Source organism: Artemia franciscana, chromosome 5, assembly GCF_032884065.1.
Source record: "Artemia franciscana chromosome 5, ASM3288406v1, whole genome shotgun sequence".
NCBI lineage: Eukaryota > Metazoa > Arthropoda > Branchiopoda > Anostraca > Artemiidae > Artemia > Artemia franciscana.
Genome location: NC_088867.1, coordinates 47,038,502 through 47,055,647, shown reverse-complemented (window position 1 = coordinate 47,055,647; position 17,146 = coordinate 47,038,502). Strand labels below are relative to the sequence as shown.

General features: G+C 35.3%; 1 protein-coding gene across 1 annotated transcript in view; it reads left to right on the top strand.

The window, feature by feature from the left end:
• Positions 1–17,146, top strand: part of LOC136027503 (inositol-pentakisphosphate 2-kinase-like) — a 193,743-nt gene that overhangs the window by 110,967 nt on the left and 65,630 nt on the right. Inside the window, exon 4 of the mRNA XM_065704815.1 lies at positions 9,310–9,497. Within this exon, the coding sequence (XP_065560887.1) occupies positions 9,310–9,497 (188 nt within the window). The remainder of the gene's footprint in view (positions 1–9,309; positions 9,498–17,146) is intronic.

Here is a 17,146-nt window from a genome sequence, read left to right as displayed (position 1 = left end):
ATTGTGTAAGAATAAATTTAATAATTATTTCTGTACAATTATTTTAAACAAATAGTTGGATAACTTATTGTAGCCTCTTAGGGTACGATTTCAATTTCAAAAACGAATTTGTTTCCCAAGTATTATGTATATCTATGTATTTAATTTTTATTCTTATTAATACATTAATGAATTTAACTTAAACTTAACTTAAATAAGTGTATCAAAAAAAAAAAAAAAATGAAATTACCTCTTAAACCCATCTTTGGTTTTAGACTTTTACAATAAGAGAAGAAGGCAAAACCCAAACTCTTGTTTATAGTATTTTTTTTTTCGTTTTAAGCTTGATATGCATATTCAATTTAAGTTGCGTTCTTTCTAAGATTTATTTATTCATTTATATGAATGTATTTGTGGGCAACCCCAATGGGTTTTTGCGCGTTTGAAGTGTACCCACATGACGTGAGGAAATGCGTAATTGTTGAAGCGTGTGGTGGGAAGTGTGCAGACGGTTTTAGGGGGGTGACAGATGGGGCACTTGCCCCTGGTGCAGAAATCTTACGGGCGCAAAATTTCAAAGAAATAATCTAAGGTTATAGTCGTTTCGTAATTTTTGAAATTCTATTTTGGTAATTGTATGATATAGCCCCGACCACTCAAGAAGTGAAGTTAGGTTAATCCTAACGAAATATACGTAAGTACGATAAAAACATAATTCTTTTTAAATAAACTAGGGCTTTATATTTGCACATTAGGGGAGGAGGTAAAGTATAGCGCGTCTGCATGCAAAATGTGTTAGCTACAATTATTCTGCATATTATGAAGTAAGATTATTTTCTAACTTCACACTGTCAGAATACTTTACTCCTAACCATCCCACCCCTAATGGGCAAATATATAGCCCAAATTATATATTTTCCATCTATTCTGTCACTTGTTTTTGTCTTGTCTCACGCTAAGCTACAAGAAACTAGCGAAAGAAACCGATTCTATAATGCGTCAGTAAATGAACAACTTGAGTGGTCAGTGCTATATCATACAAGTACCTCTTTTTTTTATTAAAACTAGCTGTTGGGGTGGCGCTTTGCGCCACCCCAACACCTAGTTGGTGGGGTGCTACGCGCCCCCCAAGCCCCCCCGCACGCGTAGTCGTTACGCGCCATATTAGTTACGCGCCATTGTAGTTGTGTCCCTGTGTCCCACCTGTGAATATATATATATATATATATATATATATATATATATATATATATATATATATATATATATATATATATATATATATATATATATATGTTGCATATAAATAGATTGTCAGGTTTACTGACTCTTGAACATGCAACATATAATTGTCCATGTGAAAAACAATCCGTATTCAGATCTATACCTCATTATTCTAATGATGTGTCCCTGTGTCCCGGTCGTCATTTATATTCCCTGTGTCCCGGTCGTCATTTGTGTCCCGGTGTCCCAGTTTGTAATTTCTCTTTGAGTGTCCCGGTCGTCATTTATATTCCCTGTGTCCCGGTGTCCTGGTCGTCATTTGTGTCCCGGTGTCCCGGTCTGTAATTTCTATTCGAACAATCCCTGTGCCCCGGTCGTCATTTATATATCCCTGTGTCCCGGTCGTGATTTGTGTCCGGGTGTCCCAGTCTGTAATTTCTCTTTGAGGTTCCCGGTCGTCATTTATATTCCCTGTGTCCCGGTCGTCATTTGTGTCCCGGTGTCCCGGTATGTAATTTCATCAGTTGACAAACATGACGTCAGTCGACAAACAACTTCATGACGCATACAGCTCAATCCTTATAATGACGTCAGTCGACAAACATGACGTCAGTCGACACACAAACATGACGTCACTCGACACACACACAGACAACTTATTTTTATATATATAGATAAGGCAGAGGGCCCAGTTGACAAATAAAAATAATTAAGAAATTATTGATTATTAAAAAAGTTAAAATCAATTGAGAAATCAAACAGTTCGTGGTGACGAACTGTAGTAAGGAGCGACCCGGCTCAATAGTAACCAAAACTCTAAAAAATGGAATTTTGATACCAATAGCTACATCAAAATTGCATTTTAATGCTGGTTTTAAATATATAAGTTTCATCAAGTTTAGTCTTACCCATCAAAAGTTACGAGCCTGAGAAAATTTGCGTTATTTTAGAAAATAGGGGGAACACCCCCTAAAAGTCATAGAATCTTAACGAAAATCACACCATCAGATTCAGCGTATCAGAGAACCCTACTGTAGAAGTTTCGAGCTCCTATCTACAAAAATGTGGAGTTTTGCATTTTTTGCCAGAAGGCAGATCACGGATGCGTGTTTATTTGTTTTTTTTTTTTTTCCCAGGGGTGATCGTATCGACCCAATTGTCCTAGAATGTTGCAAGAGGGCTCATTCTAACGGAAATGAAAAGTTCTAGTGCCCTTTTTAAGTGACCAAAAAAATTGGAGGGCACCTAGGCCCCCTCCCACGCTAATTATTTCCCACGACTTACTCCCCCACAGTCCCCGTGGGAGGGGCAACAATTTACAAACTTTGACCTGTGCTTACATATAGTAATGGTTATTGGGAAGTATACAGGCGTTTTCAGGAGGATTTTTTGGTTGCGGGGAGGGGTTGAGAAGAGGGGGATATGCTGGGGGAACTTTCCATCGAGAATTTGTCATGGGAGAAGAAAATTTCCATGAAGGGAGAGCAGGATTTACTAGCATTATTTAAAAAAAAAATTAAAAAATAAATGTGAAAAAGCTTTTTCAGCTGGAAGTAAGGAACAGCAATAAAACTTAAAACAAACAGAAATTATTACCCATATGAGGGGCTCACCTCCTTCTAATACCTCGCTCTTTACGCTAAAGTATTTTTAGTAATTTCAACTATTTATTCTACAGCTTTTGAGATTCAGGGGTCATTCTTAATGAATTGGGATAAAATTTAAGCTTTAGTGTAAAGAGCGAGGTACTGACGATGGGGCGAATCCCCTCATATATGTAATAAAAACATGAGAATACAAAAGTTCTTTACGTAAGCTAATTTATAAGTTACGTAAATCTTTTACCAATAAAAAGATTCGTAAAAAATTAAAAGTTCTAGTTGCCTTTTTAATTAACCAAAAAATCGGAGGGCAACTAGGCTTCGTCCCCCGCTCTTTTTTTCTCAAAATCATTCGATCAAAATTATGAGAAAGCCATTTAGCCAAAAAAATAAATATGCAAATTTCGTTTTAATTATTCCTCTGCGGAGAGCCAAAATCAAAACATGCATTGATTCAAAAATGTTCAGAAATTAAATAAAAAAACAAGTTTTTTTAACTGAAAGTAAGGAGCGACATTAAAACTTAAAACGCACAGAAATTACTTCGTATATGAAAGAGGCTGCTTCCTCATCAACGCCCCGCTCTTTACGCTAAAGTTTTTTACTGTTTTAAAAAGAAGAATTGAGAGAAAGAGTCAAACTTTAGCGTAAAGAACGGGGCGCTGATGAGGAAGCAGCCTCTTTCATATACGAAGTAATATCTGTGCGTTTTCAGTTAAAAAAACTTGTTTTTTTTTATTTAATAAAAAACTAAATCAAAACTAAACTAAATAATAATAATGAAAATAACTACATCAAGATAATGAATAATAGTTAAATAGCGTAAATGATAAGTTAAAGACAATCAAGAATAAATTATTAATTAATTAATAAATCATAAACAATTTTATTAATAAATGAAAATTTTGTTAAATTTGTCCTGAAGATTTTGTGGGAGACAGGGGGGAGGGCTAATCAATATTTTGCCCCAGGCGCAAGAGAGGTTAGAACCGCCACTGGAAGTGTGGCAGAATCAGTGGTGCTCCAAGAAGTATATTAGGTGGCTGGGAATGGTCAACCCCTTGATTTGTCTTTAGTAATGCAATTTTTAGTACTTAGATTCTTCTTAAAACATTTCTGAGACAAAGGTCTCGTCTCTATTGACCTCATGAAGAGGAATTTGTAATACTACTACTTCTAGTCCCGATAAAACTCTGGAACTGTAAACAGTCATTTGTAAAAAAAAAAAGAGTCCTAATTGACTCAATAACTGATTTTTTCGTTACGGTAAGCAACTCAAATGTATCATTCCTGGCTTCAATCATATCTGAAAAATCAAAAAAGTTACTAAACCTGCTCGTCATCTTTAACTTTGCTGTGTTGACCTTCACATTTTTGTGTTTGATCTTCTCATTTGTGTTTGTTGTGTTTGATCTTCATATTATTTTTTTTTTCATTATCCGTGCATCTTTGACGCCGTAGTCTTCTAGCTAGAACCTGCTCGCAGGTCCTGTCAAATTGTGCCCGAAATACACAGTTTCGACCATCAAGATTTCGTACCAGGGATGTAAAATCGTTCACCATGGTTGCAGCAGTAGCTGTAATTTATTAAAAACTGAACCACGGCCCATAGTACCCAAAAGTTGAAAAATATGTTTAAAAAAACCTGCCTTAAAAAAAAATGCATTTTTAGCTGATTCAGGAATGACAGCTACTATTACGATTAATCTTAATAGTGGAATGCTATTTTGAACTAGTGCTTTACTAAAAACTGATCTTAATTGAGGTTTTGAGAGAATTAAAAATGTATGCCAAAATTTACTGATTCCTTCGTCAGTGAAAGACAGCTGAGAGTCTTTTAAATTAGTCTTTTATTTTTTGCAGGGTACTTAAGGACGTATCTGCTTCTAATCGCATTTTATTTTATGTTTTTTAGTAAAGCACTAGGTTTTGTTTTTCATTATTCTACAAATTTAGGAAAATATTTAGGGAGTAAGTTTATTTGAATTAATATTGCAGATAGGTTGCATAAACTCTGAAGCAATAATTTTCTCTGTTTCAAGTTTCATGTTCGCTCTTTACTTCCATTAGAAAAACTTAGTTTTTTAGTTAATATAAGACAGTGTATTTGTGTCAGTTACTTTTCTATTTGTTAAGGTGGAAGTTTGCAATGCTATGCAAAAGATGTTGCATTGCAAGGCGTAAATTTTGCGGGAGTGGAAACGTAATGGAAGGTAAATTAGAATTTAGTGGACTTAGTAAATACATTTAGTGGACTTAAAGGAAACTAAGTTAGAACTGAGTGGACACGTCGTCGAAAACAATGTTTTTTTTTTTTTTTGTTTTTTTTTTACTACCAGTTGTTCGTACAGGCGGTCTTTTTTGCTTTGCGTATAAGGAACGACAAAAACATCTGGTATTAAAAAAAAAATCCAACTGTTTCTACAAGAGCGGCAAAAGAGATATAACGTATCTAAGAAAAAGTTAAAGCAAAAGGGGGTAATTACGTGTTATCCCGACCACACTCAAGAAGTGAAGTTAGGTTAATCATAATGAAATATACCTAAATATGATGAAATTACTTTGGTAACAAAATTATGGAAACTACAACACAAAATTATGGAAAGAAGGCCGCCCAGAAGGAATTATATTAAATACCTAACGTAACTAACTCTATATATTAAATATTTATTTAAAATATAATTGCATAGTAATTTATCTCAGTATGTCTAAGCTGATTATCTGAGAGTGCAAACAGAAAAACCGGTTTAGACAGATCAAACAGATCTGCACTTATTAAGTGTGGTCGGGATAACACGTAGGAACTCAAAAAGGAAATAGTAAGTGCAGCAAATGATTTAGCGACTCAAGTGAAACATACTCAGTTTGAAGGGAGGATCTTACGTTTCTGTGTCCTTCTGATTTTCAGTAGAAAAAAATGTTGGACAACGCATTTCGAATTGCCGTAGTCTCAATTTCGGATTCCTAGAAAACATTCCTACGTATTTCAGTATTTCTAATTAGCTGACCACGCTATTGCGTAAATTCTTTTTTCTTTAATTTTTTTCCTGCCTATCAATGTCATCAATTTACGTCAGCTATTTTTTTTTCTACTTGTGAATGATAAGCCAGAAGTTTATCTTGACCTGTTGTTTTGTAACAAAATAACGCATTTAGCCAGCGGTTTGTGCATTTGTAGCGTAATCGTTTTCATTTGTTACTAATGGCGCAAGTTGAACAAAATGTTTTGTTTTTTTTTGTTAAAAAAAGAAAATATATACCATATTTATTTTTAATTTACGACAATTGTAAATGATTTTTATGGTGAGCAAATAGCTTAGTGAAAAGGTCTTTTATTAGCTTGAATCCAACTCTCCTTCAAAGTGTTAAATTCCTACTGAAATTTTCGCCTTTTGGTCATACAATGGATGCAGGACCTGTCGTGTGTCGCACAATTTTGCCATGCTTGGAATCCACCACACTTGGCACAGTTCCGCCATGCTTGGCTACGGGCCACCTTGAGTATGTGGATACCCCCCGATCAGGCACGTACGGAGGAATTTTTTTCGGGGAGGGGGCCAAAACCTTCGAAACAGTAGATATAAAGTAGCACTCTTTTTTATTTAGTAATGCAAAAAGCACGTATATCAGAAAATACAGATTAACTTTAATCTGTAGTATTGTAGCGGATAGGGGGAAGAAAACTGAAGCCTCGAAAGTACGTTTTAGGCTCAGGTTATGTTCATAGCGATTTAGAACCAGTGATTAATCTATTATATCCCACTGAAAGGGAAATTTTAGGGTTAACAGTGCAATACGATCGCTGGGTAGTTCTTCTATTGCAAAAAACGTAGCTTTTAATGAAAAATGCTAGTTTCCAAAATTGATCCATTAAAAGCTGTACTTTATCCTGAAAAGGGGGGGGGGGTAAACGCCCTAGTATCAAGGATAATTCTATGTTGCTGTGGAAAGCAAACTCTCTTTACAAAGAAAATAACCTTACAATTGCTAATTACTTCAAAGAGGGTAAACAGTTAGACAGAAAATGGGTTAATGATTGGGCAGGGACTTGACCGGATAATTGCATACTGTAAAATCCCCCCAAAAAAGGCGTCACACATGTATCTAGATTCTTAATAAATGTCATACTTTTGCCAGAAATCCCAAGAAAACATGGGGAAAATAAACTTTTCACAAAATTTCGGGGGGAGCCTGGACCCGAAGGTCTCCCTACTGCGTACGTGCCAGCCCCCGATCTAATCATAATTTATATGTAAGATTTGAATTTCATTAGTTAGAATTGTTTATTTCCATTGATTCTCACGCAAGAGACACAGAAGTTATGCTCTAAGTTATATTCTCGGTTCCAGCTCCAAAGCCTTAGCTTCTCATGGCTCATGCTCCACATCCAAGTGTTCCATGTAGAAGTGAAATCATCTTTTTTTTGGACAACTTTTTTTTCTGCGAATATTGCACCCATTTTCACATTTTATTTTTCTGAGGATTGGTGACCAATTCCCCTCTTTGCGGTATGCCATTCCCAGGGATTTATCTAGATTTTTTCCGGGGGTGGGTACAAAAGATATTTTTTACTAAGAGAACTTTGAAAAATACATCAAAAATTGGTTTATATTCAATTTTTGTTACGTTTTATGAGTCGGATAAACGTTTCGGGGGGGAGGGAGTCGAACCCCTCAACCCCCCGCTCCCTGGATACAGCCTTGGCCATGTCCCTATAGTCTTATAAATTTAGCAAGGGGAAGTAATTTTTCTTATTGTCCCCCTTAGTTTTAGCAGATCAAGTCGTTGCTGCTGATTGTGAAGTTCTCATTTAACATTATAATCATATTTATCATTTATTTTAGTGACAAAGCAATTCATACGTGTTAGTTAGCACGTATAAAGCCGTAGTCATGAAGCAAAGGTGTTTGTGATATCAGAGCCAGTTGCATTTTTCGTTACCTGAGTAGATTACCTGTCCTGGAGCATGATTGACACAACCAAGATATTATAAAAGAAGCTAAAATGAAAAAAAAATGACACTCTTGAAAGGTGATGCGTGGGAAACAATTAGGTTTGGGCAATTTTCCAGGAAAAAAACAAAAAGAAGTAGTTTTAATAGTTCTTATGAGTGAGTGGAAAGTTCAAAGCGCAAAATCGAAAACATCTTTAACTACAGAAAATATGACTAGGAGAGATAAATATTGAGCGATTGCTGTGAGATGTCATTTAAAGCATTCACAATGCGTGCTGGGTAATTGACGGTTATTAGAAACACCTCAAAGAAGTGAAGTTAGGTTAATCCTAGTGAAATATAACTAAACATGATGATAAAATTATTTTAGAAACAAAGTTCTGGAAATCTAACCGAGGCGCCCACCCCACCCCCTTATTTGCAAATATATAGCCCAAATTATGCAAGGCCAATGCATTCTGTCGAAGTCCAGTGCATTATATCATCAGTCACCTGATTTTATAGCTATGAAACCTGTTTTCTGATATGTATCCTAAGCGTAATTCTTGAATGTGTTTTCAATAGCCGACAAGTACGTCGTGCTTTTCTGGGTCATCACACCTCACCATCTTGGGCTAGAAAACTAAGCACAAGCGTAGACTTCTCAAGACTTCTCGTTTAGTTCACTCACTATAAAATTTTCTTTCACTCCCTGTATATTTCGATTTTATAGTTTTTTTCATTTATTTGTTTTTGCTTCACTCCCAATTCTTTTCCTTTTGAAATTATTTTATTTGATTGTGTTTTATCTGTTTATATCTGGAATTATGTGACCGGTGTGTAAAGTACAAATGTATTATTCATTATAAATGTGTCGTGTTTGCATAATTGCGTTATAACAAAGCGTAAATGTATCATTTTGATTTTTGTTTTCCCACGCAGACAATTGCTGCGTGGGAAGAACCCATTACCAATAGCAAGATATGTGATACATATGCAAAATCAGGGAATATTGACTGAAGTGACACCCAATCAAGCTAGTGATTACAGAAGGCACAGAAAAATCAAGTGATACGAAAACCCTAAACAACAGCAACGGATTACAAACACGACGAATTTTCGTTGAAAATTAATATAAGCCTATATAGTATGAACAAATTCAGTTCCTTAATTGATCCCTCCTTTTACTTGAAATTCTTGCCTGAAAAATTGGCAATTATATTTTTGGTTTTTTGTGCTTTAATAGTGTTTGTGCTCGATCTCGCGCTTTAAACCTTCCACATCGAATTATAGGCTAAATATGAGCTAATGAAAGTAGGCTATCTTTTTCTTCAAAATAGTCTTTGGAATTTTACATTAACACTACACATAATTTCTTAATCGGCATTAAATTTTTTATGTCCTTTATGACCGTTATAATTATCATGCCTGACCAAGACTTTAAAAAAATGTAAAGAAAACACGTCAAACTGTTTACTCTTTTCTGCAGTTTTCCGTTTCTCGCCTCTTTCTTTAGATAATTTTCCTTTGTAAAATTGGAATTCTTTCTTAGTTTTGCTATTATCTTTTCAGGGAATCGCCTGCACAAAAGGTTAAACCCAAGAGGTCTAGTCACTGGATATCCAGATTGCACGCTATTACAAGGGGCCTCATCCATTAGTCTGTATCCTACCTATTGTGTAGAAATAAAACCAAAACAAGGTTTTAAAAGTACCCCAAATCACAAAAGATGTCCATTTTGTCTAAACCAGTTCCTCAAGGTATGTTCTTTTTTGTTTTTTGCTCACTTTTGTGTATTAAAGTAGTGGGGCGCAAAGTATCAATACTTTTTTATCTCAAAATCATAAGACATTTTCTTTTCTTGCATAAGGATATTTACGAAAGATTTTAACTTTAAAAAAGGTAAAGTTCAAATGAAAGCAATCTTCGGGGTATTTTCATGATAAACTTCGTTAATCCCTTTATGATGGGTTGTTAGGAAATTGGATTTTCTTCGTCCATTCAGCTTGACAGATTCGGTCAAGCTGATTCGTATGGACCGCTCTTCAATTAACACCGTGATTAAGTGAACTGATGGAACTCGAAAATCCCATTAAAATCGAAAATTTATGTTTAAAAAGTACTCAAGTATTCATTGGCAGAAAGATACCGCTTTTAATATCAGGCCGTAGCTTCTTGAAGATGCTACAAAATGTTTTCTAGGATTTTACTCCATTTCCTCTAATTGCTTAGAAATCTTAGAAAATGTCTCGCTTTTTTTCACAAGTGTATTCTATGAAGGATATTCTTTTAGAAGAAAATCGGTACTATCATGAGCAGAAGACAATAACCTGTAAGATGACTGCAACCATTTTTCGATGTATTTTCCTGTTTTCTAACAGTCCCATAGAATATTTTCAGCTACCTGAAATTTTTACAAGTCGTTTGCCAGAAAGAATCGTTTCAGATCGCCGATAACACCCCTAGAGACCAGATTGACAAGCTGGTAGAATTAACCTAAACGGCTTGTTAAAAGATTATGAAAATTTTCACAAACTATTTCAATGCAACTAAGAAACCTAGAAGCGAAAAATAGTCAGGAGCTTTCAGTAAAGTTATGCACACAAAGCCGAAATCTTGGGAAAATTTAAATAAAGCGAGGTATACATCTATGGGTCTATACATCTACATCTAGACCTTTACGGGTTTTCAAAGTACTAATGACATCAAAATATATATATATTTGCATTATGGACCTCTCTTAGGTTTATTTATGCCTCAAGACCACAATTTTCTTATATATTTTTTCAAAAATACGAAGTTTTTAAGACAGTAGCGCATTTCGTCAGTGTTGCCACGTCAAATCGTGAAGATAAATAAGCGAAACTAATTGCTTAAATTTTACCGCACTTGTCTTCCTCAAAAATTCGAACACTAGTCGTGGCGTCGCTGACTTTTTGCCGCCTGTTTTACATCTCAGAGTGCCGTGTGTGCCATGAAGTTCTTGCACAGTTTCGGCCACGCTTGCCACGGGTTCCTTCACGCTTGGGACATTGTCCAACGTGCTTCGCACGTGCCACCTGGTGTATGTGTTTTTCTAAAAGTAGATACTCTCTCGACATTAACAATTTATTGATTCTCAGGAACAACTGAATCAAACAGTTCGTGGTAACGAACTGTAGTAAGGAGCGACCCGGCTCAATAGTAACCAAAACTCTAAAAAATTGAATTTTGATATCAATAGCTACATCAAAAGAATCGCATTTTAATGCTGATTTTAAATATATAAGTTTCATCAAGTTTAGTCTTACCCATCAAAGGTTACGAGCCTGAGAAAATTTGCCTTATTTAGGAAAATAGGGGGAAACACGCCCTAAAAGTCGTAGGATCTTAACGAAAATGACACCATCAGATTCAGCGTATCAGAGAACCATACTGTAGAAGTTTCAAGCTCCTATCTACAAAAATGTGGAATTTTGTATTTTTTGCCAGAAGACAAATCACGGGTGCGTATTTATTTGTTTGTTTTTTTTGTTTTTTTTTTCCCCAGGGGTCATCGTATCGACCAAGTGGTCCTAGAATGTCGCAAGATGGCTCATTCTAACGGAAATGAAAAGTTCTAGTGCCCTTTTTAAGTGACCAAAAAAATTGGAGGGCATCTAGGCCCCCTCCCACGCTCATTTTTTTCCCAAAGTCAACGGATCAAAATTTTGAGATAGCCATTTTGTTCAGCATAGTCGAAAATCATAATAACTATGTCTTTGGGGATGATTTACTCCCCCACAATCCCTGGGGGAGGGGCTGCAAGTTACAAACTTTGACCAGTGTTTACATATAGTAATGGTTATTGGGAAGTGTACAGACGTTTTCGGGGGGATTTTATTTTGTTTGGGGGTGGGGCTGAGGAGAGGGGGCTATGTTGGAGGATCTTTCCTTGGAGGAATCTGTCATGGGGGAAGAAAAATTCAATGACAATGGCGCAGGATTCTCTAGCATTACTATAAGAAAACAATGAAAAATAAACATGAAAACGTTTTTTCAAATGAAAGGAAGAAGTAGCATTGAAACTTAAAACGAACAGAGATTATTACGCATATGAGGGGTTCTAAAAATACTTTAGCATAAAGAGCGAAGTATTTAGGAGGAGATAAATACCTTTTTCTTTATGCTAAAGTATTTTTAGTAATTTCAACTATTTATTCTACGGCCTTTCTGATTCAGGGGTCATTCTTAAAGAATTGGGACAAAACTTACGATTTAATGTAAAGAGCGAGGTATTAACGAGGGTACAAATCCCCTCGTATACATAATAAAAATATAAGGTTATGAAAGTTTGTTACGTAAGTTAATTCTTAAGTTACGTATATTTTTTACTAATAAAGACGTTCGTTAAAAATTAAAAGTTTTAGTTGCCTTTTTAAGTAACCGAAAGATTGGAGGGCAACTAGGCCTCCTTCTCCACCCCTTATTTCTCAAAATCGTCTGATCAAAACTAATAGAAAGCCATTTAGCCAAAAAAAGAATTAATATACAAATTTCATTGTAATAATTTATGTGCGGAGAGCCAAAACCAAACATGCATTAATTCAAAAACGTTCAGAAATTAAAAAAAAAAAACTAATTTTTTAGCTGAAAGTAAGGAGCGACATTAAAACTTAAAACGAACAGAAATTACTCCGTATATGAAATGAGTTGTCCCCTCCGCAATCCCTCGCTCTTTACGCTAAAGTTTGACTCTTTGCCACAATTCTACTTTTTAAAACAATTTAAATTTTTAGCGTAAAGAGCGAGGGATTGCGGAGGGGACAACTCATTTCATATACGGAGAAATTTCTGTTCGTTTTAAGTTTTAATGTCGCTCCTTACTTTCAGCTAAAAAATTTGTTTTTTTTATTTAATCTTAAGAAAAAAACCACACCTTCAAAAGCTGTTTTGTGCCGTATGTTTCAAGTGTATTTTGCGGGCGGTTTTTCACCAACGTTATTTTTTTTAATTTAGCGCTCGCTACTATCAAAAACTGCGTATGAAGCTCTTTTCCGTGAAAAGAGAATTTCTAATTTGTTTCTAATTCTTAAGATATGTGTGGTCGATTAAATATCGACTTAACCAATTTAAGTAGGTAGATTTCATTTCCACTGTCCTTGATACTTCAATCAAATAGCAGCATTTAATTTAAAAAATCTTTCAAAATTCTTAGGCTCTCCAAATTTTTGTGCTTGAAATTCTTTTTGCAGTATTTAATACTTAATGAAACAGATATGCTAAAGTTTGGAGGTTTTCTGTATAACAAAAATTGGTATATCTTGGTATGGTACTAATGAAATTGTAAAATTACCATATAAATGGTATTCTACTGTCAGCAAACCACGTATTTACACCCAAATTGACTTTTTTCAAACATGGCCTATTGTTACACTTCCAAAAATGTTCCTTCTCGTATGAGTATAAAGTCATGTTGTGTCCATTGATGCACTGTTTTGTTGTGGGCAACAACCCCTTATCCTGGAAAATATAATTGCCTCTTTTTCGGTCTTGGCAAATCCCAAATCTTCATTTCAAAATCCATATTCAGACACTATCTTCTATCACTATGCGTAGCAAACTAAATTGAGTTTTGTCTTTGTGGCTATGAACCCGAATTTTCTCAGCAAAATTCTTGAATGTGTTTTGAATAATGAATAAGTACAAAATGTTTAATTAAAATGTACCTGCATCGTAGTTTGTTTCACGAAAAAACCCAACTTCACTTATTGAGTGTGTTCTGCATAATACACAAGTACCCTTGGTATTATCAAGCTCCTCACTTTTTTTCAAAACATATAAATTGAACTCCTCCTTCATATGAACGCATTATAAATCTTTGCAGACGAGAGGGACAGAGGAGTTATTTTCTTCGCCGGAACCGTATGAATTTCTTAGGAATATACGTAATTTTTTTTAAGTTTTAGAACTCTGGGACTAGGAAGGGGCAAGTTCAGGGCCCCTCCTGGGGGTGCTAATCTTTCTGCATAACTTTGCTCAATTAGACTTCTTGTAAGACTGACTTTGAGAAAGTCTGTTGCAACCTAATTTATCAAATAAGCGGCAACACCTTAATTCAGTTTTTTTTTGTGTTTCGTGAACGCCCACATGTCATTTTATTTTGAAAAATGTCCTCGATCGGTTACGGTTTTCTGTGCATTTTGTGGTTTTAGGAACTTACGTATTTATTTCTTAATTCTTTGATTTATTATCAGCTAATTGGGTTTTATTTGACATGCTTCGTTTTGCACGTAGAATATTGTAAAATGTTTTTAGTTCTTGAAAGCGAAATTTTTCTTTCTTTTTTTGCAAGATGGGCAGCTATATAGGTAAAGGAAAAGAGGGTCTGAACCGCCATAGTTAACGACCACTGAGACACTTGGTCACTCACAAGTGCAAACACATCCTGACCATTATCTGGACCATTCAAGGGGGTCCTCCGAACCGGTCAAAAGAGTTTCTTTTTATTGCGCTTTTAAAATGAATGTCGTCAATATTTTAAGAGTAGATTGCGGTAAATATAATCTGCTACATTATTTAGAATATGCTGCTTCTCTAATGAAGTACTAATAGCTATCTCAATTCGTCATGTTAGTGTAACTTTTCCTGACTTTCTTGTTGGCAGAAGTTGATCTATCAAGTTGAATGAACTAAAGTACTATGGTAAGTTTTATTGAACTTTTAACTGCGCACTTTCTCCACCGGATAAGAGAAAGAACAAACCAGTCCCTTAGCCTGTGGAAGAAAGAACAGGCAATAATAGTCTGAAGACGTTGTTGCTATAGGCTAGCAAAGGTTAATAACACAATATCACGACCATTTATTCACCCGAATGAGTTTCTCCAGTTAGCAACTTTCCCCCCGGCAATAGCATGTTTTGATTAGTCAGCAACCAAAATTGATGCCAAAATATATTTCTTTTTTTGTGTCCTTTTTGTTTGGAAGCGATATTTCAAGTTGTTACTTATTAATTTCTGGGATTCGTAACCTTCTGTCCCTCCTTGGACCGTCCAATATAGCCCCTCCCCCTTGTTCCGTATTTACATTGTTTATCATCATCATTCCTTATATTAATTACTGGTAAGGATTTTGAAATATGTAGCTTACTCAGAGACTTATGTCCCGAGTTTTTTATGCCTAGGTCTAAACAAAGTGAAAGCTAAAAATTTGATACAAAATAGGAAAAATTCGAAAAAATACAATCATAATTTTTTGGTACTTGTATAATAGTACCCTATAATAATAGTACCCTACCGCTCAAGTTGTTTATTCATTGGCGCTATATAGAAACGTTTTTTTTTGTTTCTTTCAGCTTAGTGTGAGACAAGACAAATGATTGACAGAATAGATGGAAAATATTTAATTTGGGCTATATATTTGCACATTAGGGGGTTGGAGGTAAAGCATTTGGACAGTGTGAAGTTAGAAAACAATTTGTACTACATAATATGCAGAATAATTTTACCTAACACACTAGGCATGCAGACCCGCTATACTTATATCCCCCCCCCCCTAATGTGCAAATATATAGCCCAAATTTGTTTCTAAAGTGTTATGTTTTATCTTACTTTGGTATATTTCATTATTATTTAGCGTCAGAGAAACATATTAGATTAATATTAGGTAGAGCGTATATCATACAAGTGGTTCTATCGTTTACCCCCCTGGTGATTATCCCCATGGAAAATACCCCTCCCAGAAAATACCCCTCGGATAATACCCCTGCGGAAAATACCATCCGTGGAAAATAACCCCCGCAAAATACCCCTCCCAGAAAATACCCTCTATGCGGAAAATACCTCTCCCCCGTAAAATACCTCCCCCCGTAAAATACCTCCCCGGAAAATTCCTCCTCCCCGAAAAATACCCCCCTCCCCAATGTCTTCTCAAGATATTGCAGGCACGTCATTTTGGTTACCTGATAACACATGATGTCTTTTGAGTTTCCTTGCTACCGAGTTGTGAATACATTAAAGACTGAGACGAAACATTGCTAGTCCTTCCCTCTCCTCCCAACACTACCTTAAAGTTTCCACTTTATCTCCCAAACCATTCCCTAGATGTGGTAGAAATTCTATTTTAATAGCCTAGAAACATATATTGTCTTTCGATTTATCATTGCCACTCCCCCCAAGTCAAAGTTGTAGGTCCACTTGCCCCCCTAAACATTCCTGAAATATTGTAAATAACTAATTTTGAAATCTTGAGTCCATATAACGTCTTTTGATTTTCTCAGGTACGCATGTCATTTCAGGACTATATCAGTCCTGAAAGTTAGTTGGCTAACTTGAGAAAATCAGCTCCGCTTGAGAAATTGCGAGGAAAATAGTAATTTCGATCTGCCAGGGACCTGACATTTAAACAAAGTAGACGATTATACTAAGGCCGTGTTCATTAGAGCTACTCACGAATGATTTTTTTATTGTTCACTATCCCAAGGTGCTTATCGTGACTTATTTTCATTGAATATTTCTTATTATATCTAATATTTGCCATAACAACAAACTTATAGAGCAGAATTTATTTTTATTAGTCAAAAGTACTAAATTTACTGTTGCCTGTGTTAAAAGATTTATTTGCGTAAATATAATTTGACTGTTCCGTAAGAAATAATAATGGTCCAAATTATATGGATCGCTATGTCCATTTCTAGAAAAACTGTTATTAATTTTCCCATCTCACGTTGCTTGAATCAGAATTTAATCTTCTTTTAAAGTTTTAAGTAATTTTTTTTCTGACAAAGCCCATTTGTAATTTGACTTTTTGAGTCCAATTGAAGAATTAATTCCCTATTATTGCAAATAGAGCCGAAGAACCTAGCTTGGGAGTCTTCTTGTGTGTTGTAACTGCCAGTGTATTTTATCGTCGTTTCAAAAAAAAAAAAATAAATGTATTTTAAAGGTGATGCAAATCAGAAATGTTGCGATTTCTGTGTTTGCACCCGCCCCAGATTTTGAAAAATGCTTTTTTTGGTATTACGAATTACCTGTGTGTGGAGAGATGGATGAGTCTTTGTATATTTTTTTTTAGGAATTGATGGGAATGTAAGGAATTGATGGAATTACGCCTGGAAATATTTGGTATTTAGGTCGGGGGAGGGATTGGATTTTTGAAAAGAAGGTGTTACTTATATATAAACAACACTGGAAAGTTCGTCCGGGTAGGTATGCATCATGATGATTTTCTTAAGTAATGAGTTTTAGCGTTTTTTCAGTTTGCGTTTTGTTGTTGCATTTTTGTCGCTTGTTTTGTGTATGTCACTATGGCCCAAAAAAGCTTTCGTGATAATAAATCTAGCTTTCTATCTATCTATCTTTCTACCTATCTATCTACCCATCATTGTAAAACTAGTTACAGAAATGATTTAACTTCCCAGTTTCATAACACAGTCAACTACAGCTTCAGTGTA